Consider the following 19,076-nt stretch of genomic DNA (forward strand, 5'->3'; position numbering starts at 1 on the left):
CACGTAAAGGTGATGAATGACGTAGGTTCTGCTGCGACTAAACCGGATCGGCCCGTGGATCTGTTAATTGTACCGATCCCAGATCCAGCTATTTTGCCAGTATCGAGGCCGATATCTGATCCTAATATCGGATCGGTGCATCCCTATTATCAATGTCTGTAAGGTTGTTCTACTTTTACTGAACATCTTGGTCTGCAGGTAGATCTGAAGAAAATATAAATACATGCATACGTAATAACAAAATCTAACGTACTGGATGCTATCTGTAAATATATTAACTACATACAGTTATTTTAACCACTTGCTGACCAGCCGCCGCACTTTTACTGCAACAGGTCAGCTCTATTAGGTGAATCGACTTACCTGTACGTCGTTTCGTGTAATAGTCAGTGGGGGGCGTGTACTGATTGGCCAGAGGGGTAGCCAATCAGCACTCTTATTAGCTAGCAGCCTTCTCCCTAAGGACAAGGTAGTATTACCCTTCCATTCTTCCTAAGGTGGCGTTAGTCTTCAGCTCAATTCAGACCTAGTCGTTCCCTATTTGAGCTCTGTTCCAAAGGAGATTGCTCTCCACTGCATGGGCTTACAGCCATCAGTCTACCTCGGAGCAAAGGCTAGTATCAGAAAGACAGACTTCCTATTCACCCTACTCTTAGGTCCTCCCCCTCAGGCAAGGGGTGTCCTGTTTCCAAATCTACTATTGCTAGATGTATAAGACGGGTCATCACCAGAACTTGCACGCTAAAGAACTTTCTCTTTCATTCATTGACAGACACAGCTCTTCATCTTCTTGACAGTAGATGATACTGCCCCTACAGGAGTAGAACACTAGGCAGAGAAAAAGCTTGAACTCTCCTATGGGGCAGTCCCTAGGAGTATATGCCAACTTCCTGCTATAGGTATTCAGTTTTTTTTCTGCCTAGTCAGGAGTAAGGACCTAGTTGCTGGGATCTCTGGTTCTGTCAAATTTTTCGTTTTACATGGATTATTTTTCTCTTTTTTTATTATTTTGTTTCTGAGAGCTACAATCAAGTGCTGGACTGGGCGACGAACTGGATCATAAGTTCCTTTTAGGGTCCCATCAGTCTGGCCAGCGAGCGCGTGCAGACCGCAGCTCTGCGCTAGGTCGGCCACGACATAGCCCCACTGGACGGGGGCAGGCCTGCGAGATAAACCTCTCGCGAGGGCGCATATGAACTGGCTTCGGCCTGAGTTGCAACGTTTCCTCCTGGCTGTCCGCACCCACATTACGATGGAGCAGTGTCGTTCTGTCCGGATCGGTGCCCCCCCTCCCCCCAGCCCCTCTAAAATTTTGGTCACTGTGTGTCTTTGGGCCCCCCACACCCCCCCTTCCTGGGTGAGGTTTATGAGCTGGCTGTTGCCACATTCTCTTACGCGGGGCTGGTTGAAGTTCCTGCCGACCGGTTGAAAGGGGGAGAGGCGGGGAGTTTGAGCAGGGTTCCCTGCCATCCTGGGGATTGGTGACTAGGGCAGGAATGTCCTCTGGGCTCCCTGTAGCGGTTGTTGGGCAGGGGGAGCGGATGTTTTAACATCCACCGTTATGCGCCTCAGGCGGCCGGATCGGGTCAAAAATTCAGGCCGCGGCTTTGCGGTCTACTCGCTAAAAACTATGTGAGGCGGCCCCTGTGAGGGTGGCTGAAGCCACTGCCTCCTGTTTGGGCATCCGCCTTCCCCTTCGCTGCCCCTGGGTGGTCGGCTCTGCTAGAGCTCGCGTCCTGCTGGCTGGGCGCCTTTAAAATATTTAGGCCGCAGCTTGCGGCCGAGTCGGGTAGGTAGGGCCACAGTGTGTGTAGTTGAAGCCCCCCACTCTTCCTTTTGGACACCTGCCGTGTCTCAGTGAATGAAAGAGAAAACTGGATTTTTGTCATACCGTAAAATCCTTTTCTTCGAGGTTCACTGATGGAAACAGCACCTGCCCCTCTCTTGGGTTGAGTTATGTATTCTTCTGACACTGCTTGTTACAAACTGAAGTGCTATCACAGGAAGTGATGGTATACCCCTTGGACTGCCTCAGGGGCGTGGCCAAAATTGTTTCCGCCTAGTCCTACTCCTGAAGAGAGAGCAGCATAAGCCCAAGGGTCTAAGAAGACATTGATCTGCGTCAGTCAGTGAACCTGAGAGAAAAGGATTTTCCAGTATGGCAAAAATCCAGTTATCCCCAGATTGCTTCAAGGATCTCTTTGGGCGGTGCAAGATTTGTTACTTCAAAGGGTGATTGTTCTGGCTCCAAGTCATAACGTTTTCAAGGTTTTTACTCAAACCTGTTTACAGTTCCCAGGAAGGAGGGCAAGGTGCTCCTGATACTGGAGATGGTGGCGTCCCTACATCAAGGATTTGCTCGCCTCCATCGACCTCAAGAATGCCTACCCAACCCAATATGTGTTGCCCATCAGCGTTTCCTCCGCTTTGCCGTGAGCGAGGAGCATTCTCAATTTGTGGCGTTATCCTTTTGGTCTTGCTTTTGCTCCTCGGGTCTTCATGAAAGTGTTGGCCCCGGTTCTAGCATTACTGTTTCAACGGGGAATCGCGGTACTGGAGTACCTGGACGATCTGCTTTTACAAGTCTTTGTCCGCCTTATTTGACAACTTGGAGATTACTCTGCAAACGCTTAGGGAGTTTGGTTAAATTCTGAATCTTCAGAAGTCTGCCCTGGTTCCATCCGTCTATCTGGGTCTGACTCTGGATTTATCCTCAGCCAGAGTGTTTCTTCCTTGGGAGAAACTTGAAAAGTTGCAGGAGGCAATTTCGGCTTTTGATGACCAGCAGACAGTCCTCTCTTCGTACTTGCATGCACCTGTCCAGGTGGGGAGGCAACCTCGGCACAGATTGTGCTCAGGGGGTCTGGTCTCGGGAAGAGTCAAGACTACCGATCAATGTACTGGAGCGCCGAGTGATTAGACTTTGGATCATTGGACAAGTCGTCTCCAGAGGTGTCTGATGCGGATTTAACCGGACATTACCACAGCTGTGGCCTATGTCAATCACCAAGGGGGCACAAGATGTGTCCTGGCGGCTAGTGAAGTAACTGGCTTTCTAAGATGGGCAGGACAATGCGTTCCAGTCCTCTCTGCTGTGCACAATCCAGGGATGGTGAATTGGCAAGTGGACTATCCCAGTCGACAGGCGTTAAACCAAAGAGAATGGTCTCTTCATCCGGAGGGGTTTCATCAGTTGTGTCTTTGGTGGGGTACTCCAGAGGTGGATCGGTTTGCCTCTCGCTTCAACAGGAAGGTTCAGAGATTTGTGGCACTGTCTTGGGATCCTCTAATTGTCGCTACAGATGCTTTGGTGGCTCCTTGGTGTCAGTATCGTCTGCTTTATGCCTTTCCTCCTCTCCAGCTTCTGTCGAGACAACTACACAGGATCGAGGCAGAAGGGATTCCGGTCATTCTAGTGACTTTGCTGGTCTTGATACACCGATCTGGTACGGCTGGTCGCCAATGCTCCTTGGAGACTCCCTCTTAGGTAAGATCTGCTGTCCCAAGGGCCAGGTTGAAAGTCAGGTGCTGTCCTGTTGAAAGTCAGGTGCTGAAGGACAGAGGGTTGTCTGACTCAGTTATTCCTAAGCTGTTAAAATCTACTTCTAGGAAGATTTAATATTGTACGTGGAAGGTTTCCATTGTGTGGTGTGAATCCCTCCGTGTTAACCCTCGTTACTTTTTGGTGGCTGAGATCTTGGCTTTCCTCCGATGTGTTGTGTGCAGCGCCTGGCCTTGAGTACCATAAAAAGCCAGTTCTCTGCCTTGACAGTTTTCTTTCAACTCCCATTGGCCACACACACCTTGGTGCATACTTTTCTTCAGAGCTTGGGACACTTGGTTTCTCCAGTAGGGTTTCCATTGCTGCCGTGGAACCTCAATTTGGTGTTGTCCGTTCTATAAAAGCCTCCCTTTGAAAATATTCAGGAGATTCTCCTGGTTACGTTGTCTCAGATGGTGGCCCCTTTTGGTGGCCATTACTTGGGCGCGCAGGGTGTCTGAACTGGCGCCGTTGTCTTGACGTTCACCTTACCTAGTGGTTCACAGGGATAAGGTGGTTCTACATTTGTTGTGCCTTCTAAAGGACGTCTCTTGACTTTTATCTGACCTGAAGCCATTGTGTTGCCCTCCCTTTTTTGTCCAGGCCTAAGCATCCTAAGGAAGTTGCCTTGCACTCCCTGGATGTGGTTTGGGCAATAAGGGTGTATCTGGCAGCTACGGAGTCTTAGGAAATCACTCACTATTTGTCCTCACAGATGGACCTCTCAAGGGGTAGGCTGCTTCTGCTGCGACCATTTCCAGATGGATTAGGCAGACTGTGGTTCGGCCTTAGTCTATTGAGGGTCAGGTTCCTCATTTCTCTGTCAAGGCGCACTCTACTCGGGCACTTAGTGGCTCCTGGGCCTTTCGTCATCCGGCATCAGTGATGAAGGTTTGCAGGTGGCTACCTGGTCGTCTGTACACACATTCACAAAGTTTTATAAAGTGGATGTGTTGGCATCTGGGGATGCTTCTTTTGGGCGCAAAGTTTTGCAGGCTGCTGTTTAGAGGACTTGTCGTCTTTGAGGGTTTTTTTTTTTTTTTTCCTTTCCAGCTGAGCTCCAAGTTACCTGGTTGGTTATGTTGTTTAGCCTGGGGGAAGTTTTTTTTTTTTTCTGCTGTTCTACCCCTCATGTTTGACACTGATTTGGGATGTCCCTACTGTCATGAAGATGAAGAGCTGTGTCTGACAATCAACGAAAAAGAAAATGGGATTTTTTTTTGCTACCGTAAAATTCATTTCTCTGATGTTTGGTGGACACAGCACCCACCTCTCTATGGAGCTGGGTTTTTTCTTTCTGACACTGCTTGTTACAAAACTGAATACCTATAGCAGGAAGTGGGAGTTTACCCTCAGGGACTGCCCCATAGGCCTGTTCAAGCTTTTTCTCTGCCTAGTGTCCTACTCCTTTAGGGGGCAGTATAACCTACGGTCAAAATGATGAAGAGGTGTGTCTGTCAATGAACATCGGAGCAATAAATTTTACGGTAAGACAAAAATCCCATTATCCTCCTCTGTGGGCAATTGTTGGCATTTCAACATCAAGCCCCTGTTGTACAGCGTTATAAGGCTGCCACCAGGTCCTCTGTTTATACTTTTACAATGTTCTAGCAGGCGGCACTTTGACGTTGGATCTGACTTTTGTTGTGGTGTTTTAAATACAACTAAAACTCAAATGGCATTTTAGTGAAAAGACTGACAAGCTAAATAGAAAAATGATATCAAAATTAACACTGCTCTGTTGGCCATTGTTAAATCGGCAACACATTTCCATCCATAGCCTGTAATAGCACATTAAAGTTTAAACATGTATTGCATAAGTAAGGGGTATCTACTAACCTGCTGAAAGAGAAAAAAAATTAAGAAAAAGGGCTTTCTTATATTTTTCCTTAATATTAATGTTGGTAATATGTTCAATGACTTTACAGCCAATAGTTTACAGTTTTTTGTGTTTTTGTATTTTAAAGTTGAACTTCTGTTTGTCAAAAATAAATATTTTTGTTTATGAAACTTGGTTTTATTTATAAAGACTTTGTATATCACAACTGCTAAGAGCCGGTTCACACTGAGGCGATGAGACTTCGGCGCGACTTGCAGGGACTTCACATAATGGAGGTCTATGCAAGTCGCTCCCAGGTCGCCCCAAAGTAGTACAGGACCCTTTTCTAAGTCAGAGCGACTTGTGTCGCTCCTATTAGAACGGGTCCTGTACTACTCAATGGCGAGCAACCGACCGCGACTTGTCAGGCTGACAAGTCGCCTGACAAGTCGCGCTAGTCTGAATGGGGTCTTAATCGGTTTCTGTAGTGAATGTTCAAACCTTAATACCACAAACAACATATTCTTACGCTTTTACTCCAGGAGTATACAATTTGAAATTTCTAGAGAACTGTTTAAATAATGCATTACAATTTACCTAAACCCATTCGTAGTTGACTAAAATGTACGGGAGATTTTATTTGACCAAAATAGAACTAAAACTAAAATGGCATTTTAGTCAAGACTATGATTAAAACTAAAATTGAAATTGGCTGCAAAAATTAACACTGGTCACAGGTTCTGTTTGCCTCGTTTTTGCCCACCCTTTTTCATTCATTGCTCTTGGGGATCCAAAGTCTATGAATTTTCAGCCTGTGTCCTCTAATATGATTTAAGATAAATGGAATTTTGACATGTAACTTCCATATCTTGGATTACAGTGCACCCTCCCTTGCATCGCTTGCTACGTAACTGTATCCTCACCAAGTGGGGTAGGGTTATAGGGAGGGATACCCAGGTCACGTGTCCTCAAATTTTCCCAGTCTCTTGAATGGGCCAGGCTGTAACCCAGGGTCTATGAATATACAGCCTGTGTCCTACTCCAAGATATGGAATATATATATATATATGTGTGTGTGTGTGTGTGTTAAAATTCCTTTTATGTACAGGGCTGCTGATGCTGCAGTTTACCTGTCAATCTGTGCACAATCTTCCCCCAAGATTTGCACAGTCTTCCTGGACATAGCTCATCCTCTGGTTAGTTTTAAGAGTACTTTAATGTAGCTGCTAATGTCTGCAAAAAGTACAGGAAACTAAGGCAAACCATAAATAATGCAATTTTTCTTTCCTGTAACCATTGTATCCCCAGAGCTATTGTGTTCTCCCATCATAGAACAGAATTTTTGCTAGCAGCTATAGCCACTGTCAATATTCACATCCTAGAAATCTCACATGCTGGTTGTACCCAAGTCAATCGATGGATTGGTTGGTACAATCAGCCTGCCCACAGATGCCCCTGAACGGGCCGAGATTCAAATCGTTTATGGCTGGCTTCAATTTGTACACAGACTGACAAAGCTATAAATACTTTTGCACCGGATTCTTTGTCTAGAAAGAGTTCAGTCACTGGCTGATGGACAAACTGCAGTGTGAGCAGCTTTGTGACTACAATTGTCCCAGTCATGCAATTTTTTGCTTCCAAATAACACTAATCTACATTTTTTTAGCGTTTTAATTGCTGCTCTGGAGCATTTCTTACGTTTGTGACAGAAAAATGTTGTACTTGCAAATTTGGTGTTGTAATGTTTTCTAAAGCCAGCTGCATCCAATCACAATTATAAAGCCACCTCACTGCCATGGCTGTGACTTGTGGTATCTATCATTTGTGACTTAAATTGGTAGTAAAGCCACTTGAGTAGTCCCCCCCCCCCCCCCTCCTACAATGAGACTTACCTGCAGGTACAGTAAATATTTCCTAAGCTTGCACCGTTTGTTAGATGTTTACTTAGTAGCAGTAGGTGATGTCACCAGTCCATGCAGCATTGTCCATTCAGAGCTCCGTGCCTCAGCCGTGAATCCCGTGCTCATATGTGGGAGTGACATCACGACTCGGCCATTTAAACGGCCGAAGCCCGCAGACCTAGGAAGAGGATTGGGTGAAGATGGAAGCCTCAGCCGTGTTTGACAGTACGCTGCTGGGGGGCTTTGTTTTAGGGTAAGATTTTCATGTTCAGCAGTGCATACTAGCAGATAATTCTGCTGTGGCCCAATTCTTCTTTTTTTTTTTTTTTTTCGGTTTACTACAGCTTTAAGTGCACACGCATTAGCTTATGAACCGGTATAAAACTACTGCATCTTTGGTAATGTCCCCCAGTAATTTTGTGTTAGCAGCAGATTGAGTGTGCTTCATTAACCTGTTAATACAAATAATGTTTTTGTTTTTTATTTTTTTTGTGCGCTTTCAGCAACATCTCAGTGATGTCTCAATGTATGGCTCTGTATTCTCTGGAGCTTGTTCAGAAATATCCGTCCCGCCTCCACCACTTCCACCAGAAGAGCCAGAGCAACCTCCTAAACCTCCTTTTGCAGATGAAGAGGAAGAAGAGGAAATGCTGCTTCGTGAAGAACTTTTAAAATCTTTGGCCAACAAGAGGTCTTTCAGACCAGAGGTAGGATTGGTTTGAAAGAGTTTTGCCCAATCCCTGAACTGTTGAACAGAACTGACCGATCCTAAAACTGTTAGAAAACACTATCCCCTTCAAAGCTAGAGCATTTTTATTATACGTTCTATGTCTTGGCATCATTATTAGTTGGCTATTATTGAATCCCCTGGTTATGTTACTGCAAAATCTAACCTAAAATGGTATATATGGTCACTGGTATATGCTACAATTATGCATTTTTATTTGGAATCCTGTTCTACTGATATCCAAGAATGCAACTTTCAAGATATTGTATGAAAACCAGAAAAGAAAAAATGTATCTTGGCCTAAAATGAATCCTGCATCCAGCAACATGGTTTGGTTATATTTTTGCATTCTGTTTAGCTGTGAGCAAGTTACTAGCCGCCACGAGAACAAGACTGAAGATGTATTCTGCATTGGGCAGAATAAGCAGCTTGTCCCAGTGGTAAATTGATCATTGCACAGCTGCAGTATTACATAAAACAGGACTTTCAGAAACGGTAAAAATAATTTAGCTGTTGACTTGTAACATGAGGACACTTGCCTGCCCAGGCATCCCGCAATGTTGGCACCCTAGCCAAATCGTCCATCGGTTGTGGGTGCAGGTGCCAGCATCTTCATTAGGGGAACCAGGAAGTGAAGCCTTGCGGATCACAGTCTGTTTCCTACTGCGCATACGCTCCCCCCCCCAAAAAGTGCCAAATGTGGCAGTGGAGGGGGAGGGGGGGTGCCAACAAGTGGAGCTTCCCCTTTTGGGTGGAGCTCTGCTTTAAAGTAACGTTTTTTTGTTTTTCTTTCCTTTGCAGATAGCCTTCTGCACTGTATAATTTAGACTTGGAGGGGGTAGCTTTATTGCTTTGCTTTTTGCTGTTAGACAAAAGCATCAACATGATTACAAAAGGGAACAGATTAATGCCCCATCAGTGGTGGTCTTAATTGTAGTCGCAGGGTTTCCTTCTGGCCGACAGCACCCACATTACGATGGAGCTCGGTCGTGTCCAGAGCTGTGCCCACCCTGTTCCTGGTGTGGTAAGTAGCTGTCCCCCCACTACCCATCTAGGGTTTTGGGGTGGACTTGGGCTTCTCTCTGGGATGGTCGGACTTCTGGGTTCCCCTCCCGTCCCCCCAGCACTTCTAAAACTTTGGTCACTATGGGTCTTTCGGCCCCCCCCCCCCCATCCCCTTCAGGTGAGGTGATGAGCTGGCTTTGCCACATGCTCTTAAGGGGGGCTGGTTGGAGTTGCTGCTGACAGGGTGCAACAGGGGGTTGGGCTGGGTTCCCTGCCATCCCGGGGGTTGGTGACTAGGGCAGGGATATCCTCTGGGCTCCCTGCAGCAGCTGTTGGGCTGGGGGAGTGGATGTTTTTAACATCCGCGGGTATGCTCCTCATGCGGCCGGGTCTGTGCAAAAATTAAGGTCTCTGCTTTGCAGCCTACTCAGAACCTATGTGAGGCGGCCCCTGTGTGGATGGCTGAAACCACTGCCTCCCGTTTGGGCATTCACCTTCCCCTACGCTGCCCCTGTGTGGTCGGCTCTGCTGAAGCTCACCTCCTTGCGGCCAGGCCAAGTCGGGGGCAGCCCCAGTGAATGTAGCTGAAGACCCCACTCTTCCTTTGTGCATCTGCTGGGCTGAGGATCCGTGCATTTGCGGCTGGGCCCCCACAAAAAATTTAGGCTGCAGCCTGCGGCCTGCTGGGTCATATGGTCAGCTTGGCACTTCCTTGGACTGGGTGGTGGTGTGGGGGGCGCTTCATTTTTAATGAGTCTTGCCGCCATTGTGTGGGGCACCTGCCTTGTTTTAGCGAGGGTACCCTGCCTCTGCGTAAACGGTGGGGGCCCCCTTTTAAGGGGGCTATGTCATATTATGCCCTCTATGGAGGGCTCGGAGGGCGACACCCTTGTTATTATTGGTCCAATAGGTGGTCCATTTGTGGACCCTTGACCAGCGTCCCCTTTGTGGGATCGCAGTCGGCGGCACCCCTGATTGTTACGTTTTCAGGGTGAGCTCAGTATATAGCGACATTACTGAGTCTGCGTCCACTGACCCTGAATGCTCAGATAGTGAGGATGATTCCTCTGATCCTCTAGCCACACTTAAATAGGCGCTGGTTGATGCACTGTTTGTGTCAGTGCGTGGAACTTTAAAAATGGAGGCTGTGCCTAATGCCGCATCAGAGTCTTCGCTGGTTTCTGGATCCATGGACCTCCCTGGTACAGGTCAAGCGGGTCCACAATATTATTTGGTCAGGCTACGAGATCGAGTTTGGTCTGGTCTTCCGGAAAGGTTTTTTCCCTTCCAACCTGCACTTGTCCCGAGATCACTTACGGGGTCTATTTGGGGCAGTGCAAAACTTATTTCATGGGTGGTTTTTCCGGTTCAGACTTCATTTTTTTTTTTTTTTACTTAAACCTCTTTACAGTCCCCAGGAAGGAATGCAAGGTACATCCAATTCTGGACCTCAAGGGGCTAAGCTGCTTTTGTGAGAGTACAGAAGTTCCGCATGGAGTCCATTCACTTGGTAGTGGCGTCCCTACATCAGGGGGATTTCTTCTCGCTCCTTCCATTTTGCCGTGGACGAGGAGCATTATCAGTTTGTGTTGCTGACCTTTTGGTCTCACCTCCGCACCTTGGGGTCTTCACAGGAGTGTGGGCCCCAGTGCTGGCATTTTTTTGAGTCAGCGGGGGATCGTGGTATTAGGGTACCTTGACGATCTTCTGCGAGCGGAGTCTCCGACTGCTCTGATGCACTACTGGAGATTGCTCTGCGAACTCTGAGGGAGTTTGGTGGGTTTCTGAACATTCAGGAGTCTGCTTTGGTTCTGTCTACAAAAAACGGCATATCTGGGTCTGACTCTGGACTCTGCATCAGCCAGAGTTTCTTCCTCAGGAAAAACTCCAGACATTGCAGGAGGCAATTCAGCTTCTTTTTTTTAGCACATGATCATCCCTCTGGGCTCGCATGTGCGTGCTGGGCCTGATGGTGTCTACCCTCAAGGCGGTCTATTTGCACAGTTCACACAAGATCTTTGCTAAAGAGATTCTGGTAAAACGGGTCAAGGATCCACGGTCTCTAGAGGTTGCTTTGCTCTCTGGCACTTCCTCTGGACGGTTGTCTCCAAGGATGCCAGCCTGTCTGGGTGGGGAGGCGTCCTCAGCACAGACGTGCTCAGGAGGTCTTGACTCTGGCAGAGCCCAGACTGCCGATTAGTGTACTGGATCTCTGAGCGATCAAACTGTCTTGCTCATTAAACAATCTTCTTCAGGGGTGTCCGGTACGAATTCATTCAGACAGTGCCTCGGCCGTGGCCTGTCAATCGTCAAGGGGGCACAAGAAGATTCCTGGTGGCTCGGTAAGTAGCCAGCATTCTAAGGTGGGATGACTGCTTTTATTCCAGCCCTCTCAAACGTCTGCCATGACTCCTGTGCAGGATTCAGGTGCAAGGTATTCCGGTCATTCTAGTGGCTCTAGACTCCTCTCGCCAGTCTTGGTATGCCGATCTGGTACGCCGATGCTCCTTGGGGACTTTCTCTCAGGGAGAATCTGCTGTCTCAAGAACCAATCTTCTATCCTGCTTTACAGTCGCTGGATTTAACGGCTTGGCTGTTAAAACGCCAGGTGCTGAAGGTTGGAGGTTTGTTTGTTTGACTCAGTGATTCCTACGCTTTTAAAAGCTTAGAAATCTGCCTCTGGGAAGATCCACCATCGTACGTGGAAGTCTTACATTGCGTGGTGTGAGTCTCTTAGGGTTCATCCTCGCTCCTTCTCGGTAGATTGGTTCTTAATCTTCCTTCAACGGGGGGGTTGAACAAAAAATTGGCCTTTGAGTACCATCAAGGGCCAGATATCTGGTTTTGGCGGTCTTTTTTCAATGACCTTTGGCCATACACCCCCTGGTGCGTACCTTTTCTTCAGGGTGTCCAACATTTGGTTCCTTCAGTGCGGGCTCCGTTGCCTCCCTGGAATCTTAATGTGGTGTTTTCAGCTCTACTGAAGCTTCTCTTTGGAAATATTCGGGAGGTTTCCCTGCTTAAGTTGCCCCAGGAGGTGGCCTTCTTTGGCTATCACATCTGTATGCAGGGTGTCGGAACTGGCGGCATTATCCTGTTGTTCACCTTAAAGTGCTTCACAAGGATAAGGTGGTGCTTAGCCTCTGTCCATCATTCCTTTCTAAGGTGGTCTGACTGTCATTTGAAAGAAAACATTGTGTTGCCGTCCCTGTGTCCCAGGCCTAAACATCTTGATTGCCTTGCATGTGTGAATGTGGTCCGGGCAATTAGGGTGTACCTGGCAGCTACGGAGTCTTTTAGGAAGTCAGACTCTCTATTTACGCTCACGGATGGACTTCACAAGGCTTTGTTTGCTTCTTCTGCAATCATTTCCAGATGGATCAGAAAGACGGTGGTTCAGGTTTTGCAAGGCGACCACCTGGTAGTCTGTGCACACTTTTACAGAGTTGTGTTGGCATCTGCGGATGCTTCTTTTGGCCACAAGGTTTTGCTGGCTGATTTTTAGAGGACCTGGTCCTCTTTGAGGGTGTATTGTTTTTCAGGTGAGCTCCAGTTGTTTATGGTTGAGCTCTGTTACCTGGTTGGCTATAGTAGGCCTTGAATTTTTTTTTTTTCTGCTTTTTCCCCACCCCTCCTGTTTTAACACTGCTTTGGGACGAATGGTTAAGAAGAATCAGGAGCTGTGTCCATCAATAAACGAAAGAGAAAATGGGATTTTTGTCTTCCATTTCTCTGATGTTCATTGACAGGCACAGCACCCACCCCTCTGTGGAGTTGGCTTTCTTATGACACTGCTTGTAACAAAACTGACTGGGACTGCCCATAACCTTAGTCAAACTTTTTCCTGCTTAGTGTCATCCTCCTGTAGGGGAACAGTATGACCCAGTGGTTAAGAAGAATCAAGAGCTGTGCCTGTCAGTGAACATCAGAGAAATGGATTTTACGGTAAGTTTAAAATCCCGTTTTTCTGGCAGTTGTTTCTGGGTCCAAGACTAACGCAATAAATTATTTTAAAATTTGTGTACTGTAAGTGTAGTTCAACTGTGTATTTAATACTAAGAGTTCAACTTTAACAAAATTATGTAATCCATGTAAAATTCAGTCTCCTAAACGTATTTGCTCAGTTGACAGATGAAATTTTAATATTTGAGGTTACCTAAAAAAAAAAAAAAATCAGCACAACGGGCATTACTTGCCTCCAGTGAGGTGTGTCCCCTGTGCTATTGTGGCCTCCTTTCACCAAAATAAACCTCACACCTGCCATCCACATTTTACAGGGTAGTTAATAAAACGAAGGGGCTGCAACAAGCACACTGACCAACTATGCCTGCCCTTTCCATCCAGCTTCTCCATCCATACAAGCTGTTCAGCTTCTATGAATGATGCATTATCTGTGAATGGGGGTGAAGTGTACCTAATCAGTCCTGCACCCTTCATCCATTCAAGGATAATTTTTAGTTCATAGAAGCTGTAGTAACGGCTTCTATGAAAGTAGTGGTGAGGAAGAATGGGTTGGCATAGTCAGTCACTCTTAAGGAATGCCTGTCACACAGCTGCTCTCTTGGGCCCATTGCATAAGATGATTGGGTAAAAGTGAAAGGGTGCGCTAACATAAATGGCAGCAAATTGGATTTCAACCTGTTGGATAACTAAACAATAAAATAATAAATGAGTGCGCTCAATGAATCATAAACACCAGCCAACAAAAGCCACATTGGAATAGATGTGTGAAAATATGAAATACGTGCAATTCATAAGAAGTACAATAGTGACATCATGCATTAAATAAGTAAATAGTGAATAAGTCCAAAGTAATGAGTGACACAAAAATCTTCACTGGAAACTTCCAAACTTGCTGAATGTCCTATACCAGTGTTTCTCAACTCTGGTCGTCAGGGCACACTAACAGGCCAGATTTTAAGTATTACCTTGGGGAGATGCAGACTAGAATACTCCAATCACTGAGCAGCAAATGATATCACCTGGGATGTATTCCTGTTTTCTTGCAAACCTGACCTGTTAGTGTGCGCTGAGGACTGGAGTTGAGAAACGCTGTCCTATACACACAAGTCCAGAAATTCCATTGACCCCCAAATGATGAAAAAGGAGTAACTGCAGCAGTGTAGCAGGTTGCTCCTTCCTGCTTTACAGCATATAGCAGCATATAAACTACATCAGCTATTGGGAAAGGTCCACAAGCCAGTTTTCACCCTCACACCAAGTGCCACCACGTGAAGAAATATATGAATTGGCCTCTTACCAAAAAATAAATATATATGGGCATAAACCATTTTCATCCAGAGACCACAATGGACCCCCCGGGATGGATATGAATGGGACTGACACTTTCCATACACCACATGTCACAGCGGTGAGACTAGTAAATATTGCATCTGAGGTTTCCCAAACACTGGAGGAGGTACTCCCACAAAAGGGAGAGAGCCAATAGTGCATTACCCCAATAAAAAAACTTTATTCAAATAGATTGAACACTTACAATGATGCGGAAAACAATCGCTTCTATGATGCCGTGGATTGCGGCCGCCTGCAGTGCGGTCCGCAAGATGTGACGGCGCGTTACCCCTCAGAAGGCGTCAACTGGGATTGGAGGATGGTGTGCGCAGCGTATCTCCCCCAAGAGGACCCAAAATTTGCATTTAGCATACAAGAAATTAAAAATTAGAACCAACATCAAGCATATGTTGAACTAATGCCTAGAAAAAACAATGGCAATAAGTAATTCAATACCAAATCCCAATACATATTAGATAGTGTTCAGTAAATAGTATAGATATAAAAATGCATATGGGACTTCATTAAAACAAAATAAATAACATTATCGCACTCCAAGTCCTTATAGGTCTCTGTCGACAAGGAGATCCATATGGTCAACCTATACAAAGTTGCATACATAGTTCTACTACACAATAAGGTACCCCATGCTGTACGTTAGGTCTTGCATAAGATGAGTAGATGATTACTGTCGCATGTGTTTATCAGACAGATGGTATATAATAGTTAATCTTTGTTTTCCAGAAGCCGAGTAATAACAATCAGCCTCCGTCACCTTCTATTGTTAACAATATAATGCCTGTGCCAAGGATTATGTTAACAGCAGCCAGTGTGAACTCTGCCACTCATCGCAAGAATAATACTCAGATTGTTAGAGTCCTGAGACCTATAAGACGTGTAATAAAGGTAATTCTTCACTGAGATTCCTGCATTGGCATAAACCCTGATAAACAATAGTGATTGGACATAAGATGTAACCTAACAAATTGTTTTCCCATTAATGATTTGCCAATTTTGTCTGCCTTGGATATGAATGTTGCCTTCTCTTCTGGCTTAACATTTTCTGTCAAGCTGTAATCTCAGGGCTATAAAACACATTTTTATTTCTCGTCCTTTGAGGGATGTAGGAGTTTTTAGACTGCATGTTATTCTGCTGCCTATGGTTTGGAAGATTTTTCTTCCATCAGCAGCTGCTGGTAGATTTAGGCTGATAATGTGAAATCCTGAAATTCTCTCCAGTCAGGGCTGTGCTACCCATGAGGCCAATTGAGGAGGCTGTCTCAGACTTGCGCACACAAACGCAGGCTGCACTTTATGCTGCAGGTGGAGAGGAGAAAAAGGCCATTTCTCTTACCTCCTCTGACAGACCCAGTTCTCAATGCTGCTTCACTAATGGGTAATGCACCATCTACAGGAGTAGCCTAGGCAGTGAAAAGCTTTCACAGTTTTCACCTAACACGCCTATAGGGGCTGTCCCTCACGACATTACCCCAGACACACTGTGCTCTAAAATCAGTTTCTTGCTGCCTAGTGAGGAAGGGCCTAGGTTTCCCTGCTGGGACTTTGGTCTCAGTTTTTATTTTCTTTTGAAAATGTTTGTTTATTTCTCTTTACTCACTATCGCTAGCTAGTGTCAGGGGGATCCTCCTGGTGAACTACAAGCGACAGCCGGGCTGGGTTTTTGCACTGGATAATCTAGATCCTTATGGTCTCCGAGCCTGAGCAACAAGCGTAAGAAGGTTGTGGTCCGCCCAGGCCTCGCCACGACAGAGCCCAGATGGATAGGGAAAAGCCTGTGAACAGATGCTTCGGCGGGTCGCATCAACCTGGAACGGCCTAAGTTGCAGCGTACCCCTCTTGGTTGAAGGCACCCCCACGCAGGGTGGGAGGCGAGCTGCCTCGGAGCAGAGCCCCAAGGTCCATGGTATGGTGAGTGATGCAACGTCCCCTGTGTCCCTGGGACAGATGTCTGTGGGGGTGATGTGGGCACACTCCTGGGGATAACAGGGCTGTGTTCTTTGAAAGATCCCCCTGGCCTGTCAGAACAGGTCCTACCCTCCCTGCTCCCACTGGGTGTGCTATATCGGCATCTAACGCCTGGGGGGGGGGGGGGGGGTTTGAAGCTGTTGCCTTGTCATTGGGGGTCCCCTGAAGGGGATTCCTACGGTGGCCTCATTCCCTTGGGCTCCTGAATACTTGGCGCCGTTTTCAGCCGCCGTTTTAGGTGTGGGCATTAGGCTGTATCTGTGTAAGATAGAAGATAAGGTGCAGCGCTAAGATATAAATAGTGCATAAAATCATTAAAACATTAAAATGTTTTAAAATGCACATAAATGGGCAAAGTTCATAAAGTCCTTAAAAGCTGTTTTCCCATGTGAGAAGGGGAGATTGATAGACCACCACTCCAAACGTGATTCCACCACCACAGATATTACAACCTCTCACCTCCAGTATTCGACCACTAGGGGTCACAATACTAAACGGCAATAATGGAGACAGCCGGAAGATCAAGGTGTCCAGGATTTCAAAAGGATCTCAGGGATTCACATATGACAATCCGGAAAAATAAATAGGGAAATGATCTAATGCTCTCAGTATATTAAGGACATTTATTGAAGTAAAGATAAAACTTTGCACTCACAAGTAAGGCACTGTCACAGTGCCAAAATGCAGGCAGATATGCAAGCATGTGTTCAATACTTAAATTAACATCCAAAAATTTGTCAGGTCAGTGAATATTAAAAAATATTTTTTATCTAATCCAGTCCAAACTAATGTATCATTGAACACTGCGACTCACTCAAAACGGGAATAAGTCGGTGTTCAATCCCCCTAATGTAGATATCTGGACGACATCTGGACGTGTTTAAAAATTTGGTCTGTAGAGATCTAGATTCCCTCAAGCTGAAGAGGGCGAATGACCCCCAACGGATCAAGAGAGGTATCAGATCACTAGAAGGAAGGACATTGTGATCCGCCCTGCGGATAAGGGAGGAGGGCTGGTTGTTTTGAGTGGTGCCTATTATCGGGAAGAGATGCAGCGTTTGCTTGATGATAGGGAAACTTATTCCCCTCTTTCATAGGAAATGTAATAATAAAAGTCCACGTGTAGAATGCAAATCACACCAGCAGGCTTTGTAGTGCAGGGAGATAAAGATTCACCACCAAGTATTAGTATACTCTTACCTGACAGACCTAAAAAGGTCATATATTGCAGACTGTAGGTAATGGAGATCAAGGCTCTAGACAGCATAGTACTTCTCTCCCAGCACAATGTGATAGCCAGCATGTCACTCTTATTTACAGTCTGCAATATGACCTTTTTAGGTCTAACTGTCAAGAGTATACTAATGAATACTTGGTTGTGGATCTTTATCTCCCTGCACTTCTAAGCCTGCTGGTATGATTTGCATTCTACACGTTGACTTTTATTACATTTCCTTTGCACTTTAAAGTACCTGGTTTTGGATTAGCGCTACACCTCCACTTATATAAAACTAAGATCATGGCAACCGGTCCGATCACTCCTTGGCAAATGGAATGACTGGTAACACTGACAGATTTTATCTTCCTAGGCTCCAAGATCATGGCAGAAAGTGAATTTAGCCATGAGATTAAGAGACACTTGCTTCTTGGGAGGAAAGCAACCGCAAACCTAGACATCATTCTAAAAATCAGAGACCTCACCCTACCAACAAATTATGGTATAGTCAAAGCTATGGTATTCCCAGTAGTAACCTATGGCTGTGAAAGTTGGACCATAAGAAAGGCTGAATTGATGCTTTTGAACTATAGTGTTGGAGAAGACTCTTAAAAGTCCCTTGAATGGCAAGAAGATCAAACCAATCAATCCTGAAGGAAATCAACCGTTTAATATTCACTGGAAGGACAGATCCTGAATCTGAAACTCAAAAATAATTTGGCCACCTAATGCAAAGAGAGGACTCATTGGAAAAGACCCTGATGCTGGGAAACATGGAAGGAAAAAGAGGATGACAGAAAACAAGATGGATAGATAGCATTGTCAAAACAACGAACATTAAGTTAAGAAAACTGCTGGAGGCAGTTGAGGACAGGAAAGCCTGGCACGCAATGGTTCATGAGGCCACGAAGAATCTGACCCGATTAAATGATTGTATTTAATATAACACAAAATCTGCAGGGGATCAAAATATTATTTTGGCCACTGTGTGACTATGTTTGCTCACTTAAAAAGAAATTCAGGGTCAATAATTTATCATAGGTGTATTTTAAATGATACAGAATATCAACCAAAAATCCAGAAAAAAAAACACATTAAACAAATGAGTGTAATAATTTCACTCGTGCCAGAGAATCACCCAAAAGACAAAATAATTGTGCGAAGTTATAATAAAAAAACATGCTATAAAGCAGCTGCTAGAGCAAGCTGGGTAGCTAAATTTAAAAAGGGCAACTCAGATTTATTAATCATGCTGACACCAGTGCTTTCTTGAATGGTGAAAATAAAATATAAAATTAATATTATACCAATCTTTATAAACAATACCTTTTAAATATCCAATAAATACAATAGTAAACCCAAAAAATAGTGACGTGCCAAATAGTAAACACAATTCATAAAATATTTGTATAGGTGTCCAGTGAAAAAGTGTCCAAGTAAGCTAAAATTTCCTTATGTTCCAAGATAGAAAGATTTGTGATGTTTTAGCAGTAAAATGAAAATCTTCCCAATCTTAAGCATCCACACCAAAAGGAAAACATGTCGTCAACAGAAGGCAAGCAAAATTCAAACTCACCTGATGCTGTGTA

The 19,076-nt window shown here is 45.3% G+C and overlaps 1 protein-coding gene across 2 annotated transcripts in view; it reads left to right on the forward strand.

The window, feature by feature from the left end:
* ZFC3H1 (zinc finger C3H1-type containing) overlaps positions 1-19,076 on the forward strand; it is a 198,484-nt gene that overhangs the window by 55,190 nt on the left and 124,218 nt on the right. For both annotated transcript variants that reach the window (XM_082253106.1, XM_082253107.1), the window contains exons 8-9: positions 7,765-7,968; positions 15,030-15,191. In XM_082253106.1, the coding sequence (XP_082109232.1) occupies positions 7,765-7,968; positions 15,030-15,191 (366 nt within the window). The remainder of the gene's footprint in view (positions 1-7,764; positions 7,969-15,029; positions 15,192-19,076) is intronic.

The sequence above is a fragment of the Pelophylax lessonae genome, assembly GCF_965119305.1.
Source record: "Pelophylax lessonae genome assembly, chromosome: 4".
NCBI lineage: Eukaryota > Metazoa > Chordata > Amphibia > Anura > Ranidae > Pelophylax > Pelophylax lessonae.